Source organism: Platalea leucorodia, assembly GCF_965183815.1.
Source record: "Platalea leucorodia genome assembly, chromosome: Z".
NCBI lineage: Eukaryota > Metazoa > Chordata > Aves > Pelecaniformes > Threskiornithidae > Platalea > Platalea leucorodia.
In genome coordinates this window covers 32,211,067-32,232,856 of record NC_138858.1, presented here as the reverse complement: position 1 = coordinate 32,232,856, position 21,790 = coordinate 32,211,067, and the positions used below count along the sequence as shown (strand labels likewise).

General features: G+C 39.2%; 1 protein-coding gene across 3 annotated transcripts in view; it reads right to left on the bottom strand.

Moving 5' to 3' along the window:
• KDM4C (lysine demethylase 4C) overlaps positions 1–21,790 on the bottom strand; it is a gene marked incomplete at its 3' end in the record, with an annotated part of 291,227 nt that overhangs the window by 246,463 nt on the left and 22,974 nt on the right. For 2 of the 3 annotated variants that reach the window (XM_082335701.1, XM_082335702.1), the window contains 3 exons: positions 20,156–20,331; positions 17,134–17,248; positions 4,374–4,683 (listed from right to left, as the gene is read on the bottom strand). In XM_082335701.1, the coding sequence (XP_082191827.1) occupies positions 4,480–4,683; positions 17,134–17,248; positions 20,156–20,331 (495 nt within the window). Of the gene's footprint in view, positions 1–4,373; positions 4,684–17,133; positions 17,249–20,155; positions 20,332–21,790 lie in introns of those variants that run through there. The other variant, XM_082335703.1, reaches the window with a different exon arrangement.

Sequence of the window (21,790 nt, the reverse complement as noted above, 5' to 3'; positions counted from 1 at the left end):
AAGTGAAATTGCACAGAGTATAAGACGACATGAAAGTTAATCTATGCCTAAACACTGGAGAAAGCTTCAAATTCCATAAAGACTGCCACACCAGTCAGATTCAGCTGCTGCGTACAAGTTATCATCAGGGCTCTCAGGGGGAAGTGGTTGTGTTCTCACAATTCAGAGAAAAACACTGCCTATCATGCTTCTTAATAAAGTGTGGATGTGATGCTTAGGGACATGGTTTAGAGTTGGACCTGGCAGTTACGTTAATGGTTGGACTTGATGATCTCAGAGGTCTTTTCCAGCCTTAATCATTCCATGATTCTATGATTCTATTTTTCAGTTCTCCATAAGACCAATGTCACTGTCTTGAAGAACTACATGTAAACCCAGTAAAATTAATAAACATGTATTACTATTGTACATGCCAGGGTATTTGATTTCACTAAGGAAGCACTTGTCAACTCAGTTTAAATTTTTTAACAGCAGACAAGATCTTTACTATCTGTATCCTAAGATTCAACTCATCCTCCACTTTTTTAAAGAAAATATATTAATAACACATTAACACAAGATACATTCTACTGATAAAGAAACAGCACTAGCATAAATTACTGCAGCATTCCTCCAGTAAAAGCACATGTATAACAACAAATAAATCTTTAACTGTCTTTCATTCAACTTTTTTTTAGCGTTGCATTGCTTAACAACATGGGCCAATGTGGTCCAGAAAATGAAGTTGTATCCACCACTATTTCTTCAAAAGATGAAGAGGTCAATGTTTAATGATTTTGTTCATTTGGAAGTGCAAACAAGTATCTGTAAATTAGAAAAGCACTTATGAACTCATATCTCCTTCAAAACACTTAAAAGAAAAAAGTTTTCTTAGCTTCTACCCTTTGTGTCTAAGGACTTCAGGGTTTAAGTAAATCATAGAATCATAGAATCATAGAATCGTTAAGGTTGGAAAAGACCCTTAAGATCATCGAGTCCAACCATTAACCTATCACTGCCAAGTCCACCACTAAACCATGTCCTCGAGCACTGCATCTATCCGTTCTTTAAATACCTCCAGGGATGGAGACTCAACCACTTCCCTGGGCAGCCTGTTCCAATGCTTGACCACCCTCTCAGTGAAGAAGTTTTTCCTAACATCTAACCTAAACCACCCCTGGCGCAGCTTGAGGCCATTTCCTCTCATTCTATCACTCGTTACTAGGGAGAAAAGACTGACCCCCACCTTGCTACAACCTCCTTTCAGGTAGTTGTAGAGAGCAATTAAGTCTCCCCTCAGCCTCCTCTTCTCCAGGCTAAACAACCCCAGTTCCCTCAGCCGCTCCTCATAAGACATGTGCTCTAGACCCTTCACCAACTTCGTTGCCCTCCTCTGGACACACTATTTCTGATACAGGCCAGGATGCCATTGGCCTTCTTGGCCACCTGGGCACACTGCTGGCTCATGTTCAGGCGGCTGTCAACCAACACCCCCAGGTCCTTTTCTGCCAGGCAGCTCTCCAGCCACTCCTCCCCAAGCCTGTAGCGTTGCATGGGGTTGTTGTCACCCAGGTGCAGGAGCCGGCACTGAGCCTTGTTGAATCTCATGCAGTTGGCCCCAGCCCAACAATCCAGCCGGTCCAGGTCCCTCTGCAAGGCCTTCCTACCCTCCAGCAGATCGACACTTCCACCCAACTTGGTGTCATCTGCAAACTCACTGAGGGTACACTCAATCCCCTCACCCAGATCATCAATGAAGATGTTGAACAGGACCAGCCCCAACACTGAGCCCTGGGGAACACCACTCGTGACCGGCCGCCAACTGGATTTGACTCCATTCACCCCCCACTCTCTGGGCTCGGCCGTCCAGCCAGTTTTTAAGCCAGCGCAGAGTGCACCCATCCAAGCCGTGAGCAGCTAGCTTCTCCAGGAGAATGCTGTGGGAGACTGTGTCAAAGGCCTTACTAAAGTCCAAGTAGACAACATCCACAGCCTTCCCCTCATCCACTAAGCGGGTCACCTTGTCATAGAAGGAGACCAGGGTAGTGAAACAGGATCTCCCCTTCATAAACACATGCTGGCTGGGCCCGATCCCTCGGTTGTCCCGCACTTGCTGCATAATGGCACTCAAGATGACCTGCTCCATGACCTTCCCTGGCACCGAGGTCAGGCTGACAGGCCTGCAGTTCCCGGGATCCTCCTTCCGACCCTTCTTGTAGAGGGGCGTCACATTTGCTAGTTTCCAGTCATCTGGGACCTCCCCGGTTGACCAGGACTGCTGATAAATAATGGAGAGAGGCTTGGCAAGCTCCTCTGCCAGCTCCCTCAGTATCCTCGGGTGGATCCCATCTGGGCCCATGGACTTGTGCGCATCCAGGTGGAGGAGCAGGTCAGTGACTGCCACCTTTTCAACAGCTGGGACTTCACCCTGCGTCCTATCTCCGTCTCCCAGCTCAGGGGCCTGAAAAACCCGAGGATGGCTAGCTTGACTATTAAAGACTGAGGCAAAGAAGGCATTAAGTACCTCAGCCTTCTCCTCATCCTTCGTGGCAAGGTTACCTTCTGCATCCAACAAAGGAGAGAGATTCTCCCTGGCCCTCCTTTTGTCACTAACATATTTATAAAAACTTCTTTTGTTGTCTTTTAACGGTGGTGGCCAGTTTAAGTTCCAGCTGCGCCTTCGCCTTTCTGATCTTCTCCCTGCATATCCTCACAACATCCTTGTAGTCCCCCTGAGTCACCTGCCCCTTCTTCCAAAGGCAGTAAGCTCTCCTTTTTTCCTGAGTTCTAGCCAAAGCTCCCTGTTCAGCCAGGCCAGTCTTCTCCCCCGCCTGCTCGACTTGCGGCACATGGGGATGGCCTGCTCCTGCGCCTTTGAGATTTCCTCCTTGAATAACGTCCAGCCTTCCTGGACTCCTTTGCCCTTCAGGACTGCTTCCCAAGGGACTCTGTTAACCAGACTCCTGAACAGCCCAAAGTCCGCCCTTCTAAAGTTCAGGGTAGTGGTCTTGCTGACCCCCTTCCTTACCTCTCCTAGAATTGAAAACTCTTATCATTTTATGGTCGCTGAGCCCAAGACAGCCTCTGACCACCACATCACCCACCAGGCCCTCTCTGTTCGTGAACAGCAGGTCCAGCGGGGCACCTTCCCTGGTTGGCTCGCTTACCAGCTGCGTCAGGAAGTTATCTCCCACACACTCCAGGAACCTCCGAGACTGCTTCCTCTCTGCTGTGTTGAATGTCTCTGCTACTTTGAATTTTATAATATGCAGCTAGGTTTTGTTTAAATAGCACTTTTAAAATCCCTAAGAATCCAAAATAATTTTTATGCAATAATTTTTTTAGTTAAATTTGTCTTATCATCTTAGAACATTTTGGAATTACCTATCTTTACATCCATTTTTAACAAAGATATAGTTCTTATGGCTGAGAAGAGTTTCTTAGTATGTCTAATTCTATTAAAGCAGCAATTAAAAAAAAAATATTTAATCAATTCAAAACATAGATTTGCATTACTACAGTAGCTGGTGTTTATCTTCTCTGTCTAAATGCAAGAGATCCACCATACAAGAAAAGCAGGTAAACCTAAAGCAATGACCTAAGAACCAGCAGCTGACCAATTTACCACCTTCTTAGTTTAACTACATGGTGTTGCATAGGTCTGTGTCTTTTGTATGGGTATAAAAATAACCAATAATGTTTTATGGAATTACCAGCTACAAAGTTTTCCATCTAAGTTTGGATGACTAGAAACTGCCAGAACCAAACTAAGCATAACATATCTTTTATGTATCTTTCTAACGATTTTATGTTCTCTTCACAGGTATTTTGAAAAAAATAAGATTTTATAATCGAAAGGAAAACATTTTTCTCATATCCTTTAAGATACACATATAGATTGTGGTATATGTATAACATTAAACCTACCTGTCTCTCTATTAAGGCTGTTCAATCAAAAATCTAAGATTACAGAGAAAGGATAGCAGAAGCTTCCTATTTAGGAAGTACCTTTAACACTGAATCTTATCTCCTACTGGGACTACTGAGGTAACAGTAGAGATTAAGAATCTGATTCAAAAAAGCAATTAAACGCATGTTTAATACAAAACATGTTAGGCAGTCCCAAAGGACAACTGAACCAAAGAAACTGATTTCAAAGAGGCCTTACAGAAGTTCCCTCAAATACTCTTGGGGTTCCCAACTCATTAAACTTCTTATATTGAATCACTACAATCTTTTTCTGTTGAACTCATAAGGCTTATTTCTACTGATTAGTCTTTTCCTTTAAAATAAAAGAATGCATTACTGTGATGTTCTTTACATCACAAATCTCACATATTTCATAGCATTATCAGCTTAAAAAAAAAAAAAAAAACAAACACATAAAACCTTCTATCTTAGCTTTTCAGTAAAGCTTATCACTGTGATGCAATTGTACCCCATCTGTTTGGTTTAGTCAGCTGAAACAAACAGATAAATGAAACCATCTTTCATAAAAATTTAAACTTGCCATGACTTTGGCTCCCCAAAATGGAGATAATTAATACTGTAGAGATCCATGTCTTCAGTGTGCCATGCAAATGTTGTTTTCCACATGCCAAAATATAGATATGGTGTATTTACACCCTCAATAGAAATTCCACAGTCTTCTCCTACAACATCCAATATTGTATTAAGATGGGCAATATTCCATTCCTCAATACCCTGAAAAAGATACATAATAAATGTATTAATAAATTTATAAAGTAATGCAATTTTATGTAATAGTTTCAGTCAAAAGATACACACCTGATCTAGCCCTTCAATAGACTGTAGATTAATACAAATTTGTAAGCACTCTAGAAGACAGTTGAAGTTACCCAAAGAAAAATTCTCTTGACCTTAGTAAAGTTTAGATCAGGTTCCAAGTCTGAGATATTCAGAGCAGAGAATGTAAGTTCATATCTGCTCAACACTTAATACATCATATCTAACATGGATTGACACACCATACACAATAGAAATAACAGCTGCAGACAAAATCTTTCATGAGTTGATAGCTGGAAGCCACTAAGTTTCACTGGGCCTATCTATGTTTTTTAATTACTTACAAAGTCATACTAAATAGTATGAAAAATTATTTAAAAATTTAATTTACATGCGTAAATTTACCATTTCTCCTAAAAGTATAAAAACCAAAACTATTACATCACTTCAGAGGTATTTCTAGCCATAATGATGTACTGCATAAGAAATATACCACAGAAGAAATCCATTGATTTCATGGGATTTCAGCTGTGTCCTTACATTATTGTCTATAAAATTTGCATATTAAAAGCCATTCAGAAAGCCATGCATGTAGTTTTTATTGTATTTCAGATTCATCCACAAAGTGCAATTCTAATTTCAGGTAATACAGCATGTAAGAGTCACTATCACCATGATCAAGCTACAAAACTGAAGAGAAAGAGATTAGACTTCATTATAATACCAATTATTAGCACCTTCAGGGAAGACATTAGCTGGTGCTCAAGCAGTCAGAAAAACAAGAAATATAAGCAAAACTATTACAAACTCAACTCAGGCAAGTTTTTTTATTGGGAAGACAGCCCCTAAACACACCCTTAACGCTCCACACCCCCCATCACTGAACTTTGTACAGTTCTGGTAATCTTACTCAAATTTAGGGAATGAATTGATGGCAGGTTGCAGTCCTGATGAAGCTGATTAAGACTAAGACACATGGTGACATTCAATAGTTGGGCAGGTGGTGAAGTAAGAATACAGGTTAAAGCAAGAAGTAACCAAAATTTAATACTCTCAGTTTTTATTTCCTTGTTTTTTTGAGATTCTGTGTCAACTAGTATTGATATACAAAACGGTAAGTTCTATGAAGTTCAACCTTCTCATTGAACAAGCACTCCTGACTGCCTGCTATGACTATTTCACTTAGTAAGAAAAACTATCTGCAAGTTATCTGGGGCTTTTACAAAGGAGTAGTTGACTTTTACAGAATGAGTTCATTCCAGACAGCAATTTTTGGGTTTTTTGTTTTTGTTTTTGTTTTTTTTAAATGGAGGCTTTGGCTTTGATGCACTTGTGTGACATAAAGACACTTAAAATTTAAAAATTTAAAAAAAAAAAAAAAAGAAAAATTAACATGAGGACCACTATCAAAGAAAAAAAAAAGAAAAAAAACCTAAACACCAATATGAACTCAAATAGTAGATGCCAGTAAAATTTGCACCTTTCAAATCTAAAAATCATAATCATCAGCAAGGTAGTAGAGCTGTAAAATACAAAATTTGTTTCAAAAAACAATTTTAACTAATTATTCCTCTAATTAATTTACAGATTTAATTTTTTTTAAATCACATAAAATTTATCTCTGTACACAAATTGTGCAGTCAATCTGCAGAAACAAATTAATACAGCAAAATAAGAGCAATGACTGAACCATTTAGGCACAGAGACACATCCAAGGTTAGAAGACAACAATAAATACACCAGATAAAAATCAACCATTAATGTAGGTAGTATACTCTTTCTGACAGTGGCCAAAAGCAGACAAGAAACAGTGTATGCAAAGGAGTACTTCCCCAGACTACCCTTCCAGCCTGCAGCAATTTGCAGATGGAAGATTTTTCCAGACAGAGGTGTTATCCTTCTACTGTTAGTACCCTGTGGGCTTTTTACCAATGTATTCATCCAGTCACCTTCTTTAATCCATGTAAGCTTTTAGCAACCATAACATCCTGAAATCTTAACTCTTCTCTTATTAACAATGAAGTGATAGTTAAGAATAAATTATCCTTTTTTTTAACACCACATCTCATCTTTTCACCCTCTGTTAAGTCAAGTCACAACTAGTCACCAAGCAAACTGCTAGTGGTCTGTCCCTAAAACAAAAGCAAATCCTCACATGGAGAACAATCCCAGGAGAAAAAGCTTGTTTCAAAACACCAAATATACCAAATACACAATCCACAACCTCTACACTCAAGATGTATGAGCTATGTCATTTCCTAAAGACTATTTTTGACAAGTAGTCTTAGCTCAAAAGGAAATGTTCACTGACACTGGCTAAAATCATACCGATTTATTTTAACTCTTCGTACATTCTTTGAACTTAAAAAAAAAAAAAAATCAGTGTTATATTTATGCCTAGATTGTTACAAGAAATTATTGCAAATTATTATTAAAGCTGTTACTTTCCCTTATATATTTTTTTAATATTCCAAAACATGAATTAAAATGTTTACATGATTTTTTATATCAATTCTAACTTTTCCAATAGTTATATAACTGTTTTTAAACTTTACAATTGCAATGCACACTAAAAAGATCACAGAAGCTGTAAAAGAGCAGTTTCACAGGTCAACACATAACAATACTTCTCAAAATGAACGTATATTTTAGCAGGTTATGCTATATTTAATAACCATTATTAGAACACCAGTATGCATACTACATGACCATGAGGTGTAGCTGGTAGTTTCTTACAAATACAAAAACCCATTTAGACATTATAATCTATTCAATGTTAGGAAAATATCAAATATTTATTCTGCTCAGAATATCATGCTAACACCAGAATATTATAATAATTTCAATGGAATGTGTAAAGAAAGTATTTCTAATTTATTCACATTTTTGATGGCAAATCTTTAAAGAATACCTGTCATCTTTGATAACTGTACCACACAATCCAACATCAGGAAAAAAAGCTGAAAAATAGCATTTTTCTTTCTTTACTATAACAAAAAAATAAAAGCTTGAAACACCTTACCATCTATGGTCATTGCTATATACATTAGACTTACCTTGTATTTCCTCAGAGAAATATTGTATGGTCCATAATAGTTTATATAGAAGACCACTATTCCAATCTTCACTAATTCTGTAGATGATTCAAACTTACTGTAAACTACTATCAAGAGTTTTTATGACTCTCTTAACAGCCTTTGAACCAGCTTTTAATGCAATGTGGAAACAAAATGGGACCCTTCACAAGCAGCTCTCAATTATCTGAACACTTGAACAGTTTAGAAGGAGCTGACCCATTCTTTTCTCAAAGACATGAAGAAAAATATAGCATTCAGAATACTGGTAAGTGAAGCTCAAGGTTGTAAGCACTGACCTCTTTGCAGATAAGAATAAAATAGGCCCCAAATTAAATTATTTTTTATTCATTTCCTTTTTTTTAAAGTACTTACAATAGTGAGATGACACTATCCTTTGCAATTTACTTAAACAAATCAGCCAACAGCATGACGTATTCTATTTTTATGAACATGATTTCTGTATGTATACATTAATACACACAAATCTTTTTCAGAGTTTAATGTTTCCTGTGATTCTCTCATGGATTCATTTCAATACTAACCTGGCAAACAAGACATCTGTTCTACAACTAGGATTAAAAAGCCCCTATAACTGACTGCAACAGCTCAAATAATAAAGAATAGTAAAAAACCTAATTAAGAGACAGAGTGAAAAGGAGCAGGAGAAACATACAGAAAAATTTGTGCTTGGTCACCCACTCCTCTCTTCACACACCCATTCACTCACACCAATGAATATAATAAAAAACCTGCCAGATTTTTATTGCTTCCTCAAAGTGCATAGAATACAGACAGAAAAATGCTATGAACAGAACCTCTGCACCATAAATACACAGATTAGGAAATACAATCTCCCTCATTTGATCTATTCTTTTCTTCTTAGTATCTTTTCAGATATAACCATTGCTTTGCAGCACCCTTTTGAAGGGTGGGTAAAAAAACAGAAGCAAGTAGATTCTCTCTGGAAATGCACACCAGAACCAATGACGTAAGTGAAAGAATGCTCACATCGATCTCAACTATGCATAGATCACAGAGAAAGCACATATCACATAGAATCATAGAATTGTTTAGGTTGGAAAAGACCCTTAAGATCATGACGTCCAACTGTTAACCTATCACTGCCAAGTCCACCACTAAACCATGTCCTCAAGCACCACGTCTATCCGTCTTTTAAATACCTCCAGGCATGGGGACTCAACCACTTCCCTGGGCAGCCTGTTCCAGTGCCTGACTACCCTTTCAGTGAAGTTTTTCCTAACATCTAAATATCTAAACCTGCCCTGGCACAACTTGACGCCATTTTCTCTCATCCTATTGCTTGTTACTTGGGAGAAGAGACCAACACCCACCTCACTACAACCTCCTTTCAGGTAGTTGTAGAGAGCAATAAGATCTCCCCTCAGCCTCCTTTTCTCCAGGCTGAACAACCCCAGCTCCCTGAGCCGCTCCTCGTATGATCTCTTCTCTAGACCCTTCACCAGCTTTGTTGCCCTTCTTTGGACACACTCCACCATCTCAATGTCCTTCGTGAGGTGAGGGGCTCAAAACTGAACCGAGTGTTCAAGGTGCGGCCTCACCAGTGCCAAGTACAGGGGAACGATCACTTCCCTACTCCTACTGGCCACACTCATCTTGATGTAAGCCAGGATTCTATTGGCTTTCTTGGCCACCTGAGCACACTGCTGGCTCATGTTCAGGCGGCTGTCAACCAACACCCCCAGGTCCTCCAGCCACTCTTCCCCAAGCCTGTAGCGTTGCATGGGGTTGTTGTACCCAAGTGCAGGACCTGGCACTTCTCCTTGCTCAACCTCATACAGCTGGCCTTGGCCCATCAATCCAGCCTGTCCGGATCCCTCTCTAGAGCCTTCCTACCCTCCAGCAGATCAACACTCCCACCCAACTTGGTGTTGTCTGCAAACCTACTGAGGGTGCACTCGATGCCCTCATCCAGATCATTGATAAAGATATTAAACAGAACTGGCCCCAATACTGAGCCCTGGGGAGCACCACTTGTGACTGGCCACCAACTGGAGTTAACTCTATTTACTCCATTCACCACCACTCTCTGGGCCTGGCCATCCAGCCAGTTTTTTACCCAGCAAAGAGTACACCCGTCCAAGCCATGAGCAGCCGGTTTCTCCAGGAGAATGCTGTGGTAAACAATGTCAAAGCCTTTACTAAAGTCCAGGTAAACAACATCCATGGCCTTTCCCCTCATCCATTAAGTGGGTCACATAATCATGTGCTAAAACATGCAGAACTTTCCACAGTTAAAAAAATTAGGAGTTCATGTCCCCCCATTAAGCTACCCAGTAACATCCTGTACAAACTTGTGGTAGGTTGATCCCAGCTGGATGCCAGGTGAGCACCAAAGCTGCTCTATCCACTCCCCTCCTCAGCTGGACAGGGGAGAGAAAATATAATGAAAGGCTCATGGGTCAAGATAAGGACAGGGAGATCACTCAGCAATTACTGTCATGGACAAAACAGACTCAACTTGGGGAAAAAATAACTTAATTTATTACAAATCAAATCAGAGTGGGATAATGAGAAATAAAAACTAAATCTTAAAACACCTTCCACCTACCCGTCCTGTCTTCACAGGCTTAACATTACCCCCAAATTCTCCACCTCCTCGCCCACAGCAGCACAGGGGGACAGGGAATAGGGGTTGTGGTCAGTTCATCACACGTTGTCTCTGCCACTCCTTCCTCATCAGAGAGAAGACTCCTCACTCTCTTCCCCTGCTCCAGCATGGGGTCCCTCCCATGGGAGACAGTCCTCCACAAACTTCTTCAACATGAGTCCTTCCCCCAGGCTGCAGGTCTTCATGAACTGCTCCAGCATGGGCCTTTTCCACAGGGTGCAGTCCTTCAGGAACAGACTGCTCCAGTGTGGGTCTCCCACAGGGTCACAAGTCCTGCCAGCAAACCTGCTCCAGTGCGGGCTCCTCTCTCCACAGGGTCACAGGTCCTGCCAGGAGCCTGCTCCAGCGTGGGCTTCCCACAGGGTCACAGCCTCCTTCGGGCATCCACCTGATCCGGTGTGGGGTCCTCCATAAGCTGCAGGTGGATATCTGCTCCAGCGTGGACCTCCATGGGCTGCAGAGGGACAGCCTGCCTCACCACAGGCTGCAGGGGAATCTCTGCTCTGGCGCCTGGAGTGCCTCCTCCCTCTCCTTCTTCACTGACCTTGGTGTCTGCAGTGTTGTTTCTCTCACATATTCTCCTCCTCTCTCCAGCTCCAGTTGCTGTTGTGCAGCAGTTTTTTTCCCCTTCTTAAATATGTTATCCCAGAGGCATTACCACCGTCATTGATTGGCTCAGCTTTGGCCAGAGGCAGGTCTGTCCTCTAGCCAGCTGGCACTGGCTCTATTGGACACTTCTAGCAGCTTCTCACAGAAGCCACCCCTGTAGCCCCCTGGCTAACAAAACCTTGCCATGCAAACTCAATAGAATACTGTAAAGGATGGCATACAAGATATATGCTTATAGTAGTTTGCAAAACACAACCTGTAAGACTATCTCAGCAAGGATGGAGAAATGTACGAACTCCCTGGGCCACCTGTGCCAGGGCTCAGCCACCCTCACAGTCAAAAAGTGTTTCCTGATATTCAGGAGCAACCTCCTGTGTTTCAGTTCATGCCCATTGCCTCTGGTCTTGTCACCGGGCACTGCTGATAAAAGCTTGGCTCCATCCTCTTTGCATCTTCCCTACAAGTATTTATATACATTGATAAGGTCCCCCCGAGCCTTCTCTTCTGTAGGCTGAGCCATCCCAGCTCTCTCAGCCTTTCTTCATATGAGAGGTGCTCCAGACCCTTCAATATCTTACAGGCCCTTCACTGGACTCTCTCCAGTAGCTCTGTATCTCTGGGGAGAGATGGGGAGCCCAGAACTGGGCACAGCGCTTCAGGTGTGGCCTCAGCAGTGCTGAATAAAAGTGAAGGATCACCTCCTTTGGCCTGCTGGCAGCATTCCTCCTAATGCAGCCCAGGACAGTTAGCCACCTTTGCAGCACTGGCACATTGCTGCCTCATGTTCAACTTAGTGTCCCCCAGGGCCCCCAAAGGACTTTTCTGGAAAGCAGCTTTCCAGCCTTCAGCCCCCAGCAGGTACCCCATATACCTGGGATTTTTGCCTCATGAGATGCAGCACTTTGCACTTCCCCTTGTTGAGCTTCATGAAATTCCTGCCAGTTCGTTCCTCTAGCCTAACAAGGTCCCTCTGGATGGCAGCATGACCCACTAGCATATCAGCCGATACTCCCAGTTTTGTATCGCCTGCAAACTCTGCCCCATCATCCAAATCATTAATGAAGATGTTAAACAGGACTGGACCCTGTACTGATCCCTGCAGTACACTTATATTAGTCCTTCTTGTTGCTTTCGACATCTCTCAGATTCAATTCCAGGTAGTCTTTGATGTCCCCAATTGCATTTCTGCATACTTCGGCAGTGTCTCTGTATTCCTCCCAGGTTCCATGTCCCTGCTTCTACCTCCTGTGTATTTTCTGTTTATGCTTGAGTTTTGTCAGAAGCTCCTTGCCCATCCATGCAGACCCCTGACATTTTTGCCTGACTTCCTGCTCATTAGGATGGACTACTCTTGAGCTTAGAGGAGGTGAATACGAACGAGCTTTCTTGGGCCCTTCTTCCCTCCAGGGCCTTATCCCACAGGACTCTTTGAAGCAGATCACTGAAGAGGCCAAAATGTGCTCTCCTGAAAGCCAAGGTTGTGGTCCTGCTTTCTGTCTTGACACCTCCTCTTAAGATCCTGAACCTCACCTCATGGTCACTACAGCCAAGCCTGTCTTCGACCTTCACATCAGCAGCAAGTCCTTCCTTGTTTATAAGTAGAAGGTCCAGCAGACAGCTTTGGTCAGGAAACTGTCACTGAGGCCCTCCAGAGACTCTTGCATTGCTTACACCTGCTGCTCTCCTGCAGCCTTAGGTTAAGCTACAACTCAGATGCCATCCCTAACTTATTTCATGGTCAAATCCAAACTCTACATATAATGTCAAGGTGCTGCTTTAAAATCAAGTTAGCTGCTCTGTCAAGGGATACGGCAGGAAACTTGAGTCCATCTCTTGCTAGAGTTAATATTACGTTAGAGATGCACCTACAATTCAGCACAAATAACCGTTAGCCTACAAACTCCACTGACTCAATCATTTGTGTATTACTAATCAAATACGCTCCCCACAGCTTAGCCGTGGGAGAAGGCAGGCATTAGAAATTGTCTTATCAGGAGGAATAAAACTAAGAGAAAGAAAGGAGAACTAAAGTGATCTCTTCAAGACAGGAGCTGAAGAGTGGTGAGAGAGAGGCAAGACGACATTTATATGGGCTGCTTCCAAACCCTAACCTTTCTCTACCAAATAGCAGATACCATTGACAGCACTGAAGTCAGATGTGTTTTATGACCCATTATAAACATCAAATCAAAGTTTCTTTGGAACTCCCTTTGCAACCAGGAAGATTTTTTCCCCCCCTAGTTTCTAGATCAGTCCATGTAGGGGTTTCATACATCTTCCCCATCTGTCCATACAAATATAATTTCACATTAATTAAAAAAAAAAACAAAACAAAACAAACAACAAAAAACAGGAAACAGAAAAAGTTAATTTGAGCTCCTTGTATCTCATCCAACAAGGAAACAACTTAATTTGTGGCCTCAGGGATTGGTGGTTTAATTTAAACAACAGTTGGGAATGTTATGGAAGTGGAAGGCCTAATGGTAGTTCACCAGAATAGAAACTGTACAGGAAAAGTAGGTGAATCACACTCTTCAATTTACTCACAGGTACAATTGCCAGGAAAGTTAATAAAAAGTTAATAAAGTTATGATATCAGAAACAAAATAACTCTCTTCCTTCCTGTTCCTGACAGGAACAGTAACTTTTTGCAACTGTTTCACAGTCTAGTCATTCACTGTCTAAGCTGGCTCAAGTTGGCATTATATTCGTGCTAACTCACAAGGAAGACAGCTGTCTTGAAATAACACAATAAAAAATAAATAATCACTTCTCGATTAAAATTCCTAAACAATCATAACTCTTAGGTGTTCATAATCAATTCAGAAATCAGTTTAACAACTGCAGCTAGCGAGACTAGTGTTTTACTTATTGACATTATAAACTCTTTCAGGAATATTAATTTTCACTCAAGTCCAGATGACCTAATAGCAGCAAAAAGACAGAACCTTGAACATGTATCAAATAATGTTTACAATCTTAATATAAATAATGATCCTTACAATCTGTTCCTTAGTGCAATGCTTTTTCTTGAGTCACCTACATTGTCATTCTCCTACAAAGCACTGTAATTAAATGTAACAGCAATTAAAATGCATACAGCATAGAATAATGTTTCAAGCAAACATTCAGCTATCTTAAATTTATTTTCTACAAAGCTCTATACAGTGTAAAAAACAGTTGTTCTCATAGGTTATTTCCTTGTTCATAAAGATTTAATCTATGTTCGGAATTGTCAAATAACAATAAATACATTATAAATACACAACAGAGATTCTGGAATAATCCAAGTATCACAAGGGTAAACGTTGAATCATTGATGGTAGTTGTCAAATTTCAAAGCATGCATTTACAGCTTTGTTCCTGTGTGGGTGGTTTTGGTTTTTGGGGGTTTGTTTGTTTGTTTTGGGGTTTGTTTGTTTGTTGGGTTTTTTTTTTTTGCTGTTCCATATAACACAGGCTTTTTAACTTTGCCCCATCTTCCAAACCCCTCAGAATCTGTCATCCTCTGATCTAAGAAAAGCAAACAATACTACAAGATCTATGATCTCTCTGGCACAATGTCAGCAAGGTGCTGGATTCCACAAATAACATCATTGTTTCTTAAACAATCTAAATAGTAAAAATTAAGGCTTCATCATGCTTCAGATACAGATGTCTTAATGTAAAATTGAACATTACCATGTGGAAAAGAAAACGTGATTGGTAAACTTTTAAACTAAAGGATAATGACTTGTAGCACAGCAGCATTTCTCACTAATTCTGATGGCCCAAGTACACATATGCATCATACTTTCACTAAGCTCCTGGTGTTTTTCTACCTGGTGTTCTGCCAGATATTTACCTTTCTGTATTAAATGCAACATCAATAACACACTGTTTTGTATAAAATGCATTTTGTAAAAAGTAAGCATTTGGTTTTGTTTATGGCAAATAGGCTGTTATAACAAATTAATCCAGCCATCCCCTTTCTGCTGTATGTTGCCCAAAACATCAGCTACTTGTATTCATCTCCTTTCCCCAAATAATGACAATCCTGAAGCAAGGTGAATGAAGACCTAAGAACAACCTCTAATTTCAAACAGAATCAAAAAGATACTTTCTTAGCACTATCTTCAAGTGTAAGACATGAAAAATTAGTTGTGCAAGTACACCATCTGCTGGCCAAAAATTAACTTCAGCAAAAATATTCTAAGAGAAAACATTTTGATCAGTGGCATTCATAACTTTCTCACCAACAGTTTGGTACCAGGGTTTTTTCCTTCTTTTCCTCTAAACCCCACTGAGCTGTACACCGTGACATGGCTGTCACATTAACTGCTCAGTCTGTGCACTCTTTCCTCAGTGTCTATTCCTTTCACTAGCACTTCTCCTTTGTTGTTTGCTTTTAAATAATACCCATTTAATAATAGCCATTAAGGTTTTTTTATTCAACCTATTACTGTTTTCTTCCTCACTCCTTTATTCCCCATTCCCTATAGATTCAAGTGCTTTCTTTGTCTCCTCTTCGTATGCACCTAACATTTGAGTTAGGATTGCTGAATGCTGCTCATCTCACTTCACCCTTCGCTTTTTTGATCTCCCTTCCTCAGCCTCCCAATCTAATGAGAGTGCAATTCCTTGAAAAGGAAATCTCTGACCTTTTCTTTGACCAGTCAGCCCTTCAAAACTGGATACTACTGCATTTTCTTTTCTTTGGAAATGTTGTAACCTTACTAGAAATAGTAACCTTAAGATACTAAAGATCAAAGAAAATACAGTCAAAACAAAGTATACATTTGTAAAAAGCTAAGCCGAAAGGTATTACCTGCCAATATTAAAGAAAAAAAAAAAAAATCAGAGAAGAAAAAGGGCAAGCTTCTCTTTCTTGAAAGAAACACTGCTTTCCTGTGCCCCATTTTGGTCTCCACAAAGCTACAGCCATCTAGAATGTCTCTTCACCGAAACACCCCAAATCAGAATGTTCAATTATTTTCTAAATCATTTTTATACAGCTATTTGGACACACAATAAAATTTGGACTGTCTGCTTTCTCTAAACAACAGACCACTGGACATTTATAGCTATCTTTCAAAGATCGCACAACCTAGTGCAAAAATTGAATTGCCTTAAGCCATCTTGGTTGACTGTATTTATCTTTGGACAGAGTCTTCAAGTAATTTATTTTCTGTGAAGAAATATGAAACATTAGCACAGCCTGAGACCATCTGCCACAGGGAAATTCTATTTTTTTTTTTTTTTTTTGAATGACTGGAGAAGGCAGTTACATAGAACATGAAATAACTCAAGAACTCCACACATGGTAGATTCGTTTGGACAAAAGTTTGCCCTGTATTTTTTAAATCCTCAAATCTTTTCTGAAATGCTAACATTTCTTCTGTTAGTCTCATTACTTAAATAATCCTTTCAAAATCTAGTTCCTATAGCTACTTACATAGCCTAATTGATATCAATGGATATTCTGTAATTCTTTGGATAATGAGATCTGTGTTAAGAGTCCCTTCTTATCTGTGGAGATCTTGGCAAGCAACCAGCAAAATTCATTTCCTTAGAAGTTTCCATTTCATCTACTTTAATTCAGAGGTACACAGTAATTGTAAGCACATTTCCAGGGAACTGTGGGCATTCCAAGCATGTATGAAGTGCAGCTATCAATTTTCCTCAGTGAAAGAGAGAAAAATAAAGTATTTCATCTTTTAATTTTAAAGTAAACATTATTTAAAATATAACTAAATTTCCACAGAGGTACACAGATAACATGCATACTGAAATGTTAATAAACAAATAAATAAATAGGAAGGAATCTCAAAGTTCTGGAGAGTTCAAAGTGAAGAAAAGGAAGAGTCTCATGATCAGGAAGAGCAGCAATATCCTACTGTCTAAGGACAGAACTGTCTGACTCTTGCAGATGTAGAGTTAATTTCAACCTTGCTTGGAGTCTTTAAAGCGAGTAACACAAAGATTTCAAAAGACAGACAGATTCTCAGTCACAAAGCAAGAATGTATCCTCTAAATACAGTACCCTTTAAAAGAGGGCTGGAAGAGATAAACTTCATAAAAAGCTATGCATACTTCATCATAAATGCTCCCATTGATATCTGCTCCATAAATTGGTGCCACAAAAGTCAAGTTCTTCCAGTATTTACGCTCCAGATCTTCATAATCTACGTATCTTGGGGTGCAGTATCTGCAGAGGAAGAGGTAGGCAAAGGTTCAGCATAGTCTTTCAACAACCACTTTCACAATGGTCTATGCTTCTGATATTGCAAATTGAATTCTAAGAGATCACTTTTTTCCAGATTCACTGAAATAGAGGACTTATTAGTTGTCCTGAATTCTTAGTTTCATGATTCACCACAGCATGTAATCTCCTACCTGGCAGCTACAGTAACTGAAGTCATATACCTACCCATACAACATTTTCCTCAGTCTCCAGCAGCTAAACAGCATATCTACTGACTGTCCTCAGGCTGAGGTCCTCCCTTTTGTTTCTCTTCCACAGAAAAACCACACATGGAAAAGCCAATTAATTGACAAGTATTTGTTATTTTCCTGCCTCACTACCAGCTCTGCGAAGACACAGAAGTAGGTCCTGCACAAGCCTGTCTCAGACCAACCCAAATGTACTAATTCTGCCAAGCAGCAGCCCTGCCAGGCAAAAACAGTACTTTCTTCTCTTATTCATTCCCCAGGAAAACCTTTTGAGAAAAGGCACAATATTTCAAACAGCTGATACCAAAAATTTTACCATGCAGTGAAAAAAAATATTGAAGGAAATTTTTATTTTTACTCCTTTAGTGCAGCACAGGGCACCATACTTTTACATGCATAAATATACCTATGTATATACTTTTGGAGGGTTACTCAAACCTCATGTAAAATCTGATGGGAACACAACACAAGCACACTACCATAGAAAACATCCATCAATAGCTTTTGCATCAGGATCCTTTGTCAGGCCTCTGTTCTCCCACATTTACGTCTTCAGAAAAGAAAAATTTCCCTCATTACTGCAACTCTGGGAAGTAAATTTTCACATTAGGAGTGCCAACTTGCTACACTTGAACTACTGGAAAGAAAATCCAAACATACAAGAATTAAGTAGACCAGGTACATTTACATCACGCAATAACACAGAACAGAGACAAGCAAGTTAGCAAAATGCATCTTAACCAAAGCATTCTCAGCAATGGAGTTGTTTCAATTATTTCTCATGATATGGCTCCAGAAACCAGATTGTATTTCTGCCTGGCACTGAGTAATATGGATACATAAACTCAGTTACCATAACACAGGCATCTTGATTACGAGATGCAGATATGCCCATATTTCCCAGAGGTCAAGGTGAAGAAGCACCTTGGTTCAATGGTGAATCGCAAATGCCTAAACAAATGGAAGATGCAATGCATTAGACTGAGCACACACAACCCTTTTAAAGGCAACTATGATTTAATTTGTATGTTCATGGCCCTTCTCTCTTTCCCAAAGGAAATGGATAACATCACAATACTCAGAAAAGAGTCTTTAACAGAGAAGTCATCTTCATTAAGGAACAAAATTGTTTTTATGGGAGAATAGGGGCTCTCAGCTACTTAATAGTTTAAGAAATATAGACTGCATTAAGAATGTCATAAGAGGTTACATGACACATTTTCAAGAGCAGTAATGAATATGGAGAAACACCTACAGCTATTAATAGACAAGAAACCCTCCCAACTGCTCTTAACTTTACCTATGAAATGACGTTTTAAACTGATTTCAGTAAAAAAACATGAAAACTGAAAATCAGAAACATTTCCAAAATATCTTCCCTGAGAAAGAATATAATAAATTTAGCTAACATCATGATACATACTAAAACCTTCACAGTATCTTTGCATTATCAAACTATTTTAAGAAATTAGTGTTTCTGATTTTACCATGGGTTAATCAAATGTAAACTTTAAAATATATGAACAGGTATCACAGAAAATTGCATCAGATACTATACAGATTTTATATTTTATTCTCCCCTCTAACAGTTACTGAACAAATAATTTTAAGAACTACAAAATAGGGTCCCATTCCCACTTACCAGAGGAAAAAAATCTTAAGTGTGATAGCCTTAATTTTTCACCAGTAATATATGGGCAGAAACATACCAATCATTTTTAATTGAAAAAAGGAGATCATTTTTGCACTTCTACACAGGCATGGATATTATGGAACGCTTGTTGAGGAGCCTCTTCAAAAGCTCTTCATGTCCTAGTTTTTCCTGATCTTGATAACAGCTTCTCTTCTTACCTCTTAATTTCTTAAATTAACTTATGAGAGAAACTTTCCTTCAAACTAGGGCAGTGTTACCTTCCTTCATTATATTCAAATATCTTTTCTCTCTAGGATCCTTTGACCCACCTTCCAGAAACTATTTCCAGTCAGTTTTGAGAAAATACTGAAGTAGAATTTACTCTTTTTACATGGCCAAAAGGAATGGGGAAGAATTCCTTCTATCACTTCCCTCTTCTTGGAATGCCCACCAATTTGAAACTTTTTAGCACAGTATCTAGCCCTTCATAGACTTTTTTTCCCCTCCCTTAATGTCCATCTTGCCATAACCAGAACGTAGACATTCGCTAGGTGCAGCAGTTGAGTTCTGTTAGATTAATGCAAAAACTTCTGGGCGAGTTAAAAAAGATGTTGGGTTTTTTTCAGAATTACATGACGATAGGCCATTCCAGTATCTAGGCCAAAAAAAAGAACTAAATATTGAACATTAATAAGTGTACTCAAAACAAAACTCGGATATAAGTCTGTATCATCGTCACTATTTTCAACATAAGCATTTGTTAGAACAGAAAGAAAAAAAAGGTAGACAGAAACCATCATGTCTCAGGTTTTTCAGATGCTTTCTTGCTGCCATGGTACAGGATGCTTTCAACAACAGAAACACAAACAAGATTCATACTGTGGTACCCTTCCACAACTTAGGAGACAGGAAAGCCTGTACTGAGTAAGTGAAAAAAATCACCAGCTGCCTAGCACAATTCAAAGAAACCACAATATCGGAACAAATAAATATTTGTCTTTCTAAGCAAGACCCCCCCCAAATACATACTTGTCACTGTTGGCCAGCTGCTTGAACTCCTTCACTGTCATTGGCTTTTTCTGAATGTTGTACTGTGTAAAGAGCCCTGACTGGCCAGTGACCATCTGCTGAATTGGAGCAGGAATCACCAAATCCTCAATATCATTATAATGTTTTCTTGGCTTCCACTCCTTTGGTGGGATAACCTTTAAATTCAGAAATAGAAAACAGGACATCAACAGTTGCAATACCAATTCAAAACATTTTGGAAAAATCAAAAGAACAAGTCAAATATGCCCACATCATCAAATGAACGCTTGCTTACCAGCTGTTTCACAGGAACTAACTGACCATGTAAGTGCTCCTAGATAATGCAGAAACCACTTCAAAATGGGCATAGTATTACCTTAATTCAGAAGAAGCAACTCAGTAATCTACAGCAATTCAACCATGTGCAACTGTGCAAACATACACATGTATAATAACAGAACAGACAAATATTTTATAACCAGAAAGCCTTATAATTCACAAACACTTCATACTCCATGATATAAAATTGTTATCCTCAATTTAAAAAAGAAAAAAATTAGATTCACACAAAAGATTGACAGTCCCCTGTCCAAATGTTATTTGGTGCAAACAGTATGAATAACTTTATTTCTTAATGAAAAAATGAAAAAAAATAAAGCTATTTTAGAGAGCTTTAGATTTTAGAGTCTGTTCAGCTTAATCCCCATAAAACTGCACGGAACAACTCTATTAAAGTAAGAGTTTGCACTAATTTAGATATACCAATTCTTATATTAACATGATTTAAACCTCATAATTAAAGATTAAAGCTATGTGCAGATTAACCATTTGTAAAGTTAACACTTTTATTGCAAATACCACAAAATTGCCCAAAGTCTACAAAAACTCCTCAGCAGATTCTAAAGTGTCAGCAATATATTCATTAGGAATTTCAAAGAAGCCTGTAGTCATACCAGTGTTCTTTTATAGACTGTGTAATTTTGAACATTCCTTGCATATACTATGTGAAAACAGAAAACTCTAGATTTGAAATTGCAACAGTTTTAAAACACAGCACAGACATTTTTAATATATATATTTGTTTTGAACTTTTACTTGCCCAAAGGCTCCATATGTTCTTTGATCCACTCATTATATTCATGCTTTTCCATGGAGCTCAAATCAAATTTTCACAGGCATTGGCTTGGAAACTTCTAAAGTAATATACAACAGAGTAGGATGGATTTCATAAACATGCATCTACCATGTACAAATTACATTACTTGAATAATTAATTCACATCTTAGAGGTAGCCTTTACACGAGACTAGCTAGGCTGTTCCTCTAACAAGCATTTCAGTACTCCACAAAATATTGTCCATTAGAGATTTTGCTATAACATCACTCCAAGAAAGTAAAAAATTCTAAAAAAATAACACAGATGGATCCTGAGATCATTTGCTGCCTTTGGAAAATAATCACAAATAGGCAAATTGTAATGCTAATGTACTCAAATAGTCCATCCCTCGAAGAAATCTGATCAAGACCATTCATGCTAGCAAGCACACACCGAAACAGAAACATCAAGCTGAAGAAAAGTTATCGAATAGTAACATACTTCCATACCCAATGTTTATATTTTAAACATAAACAGGCA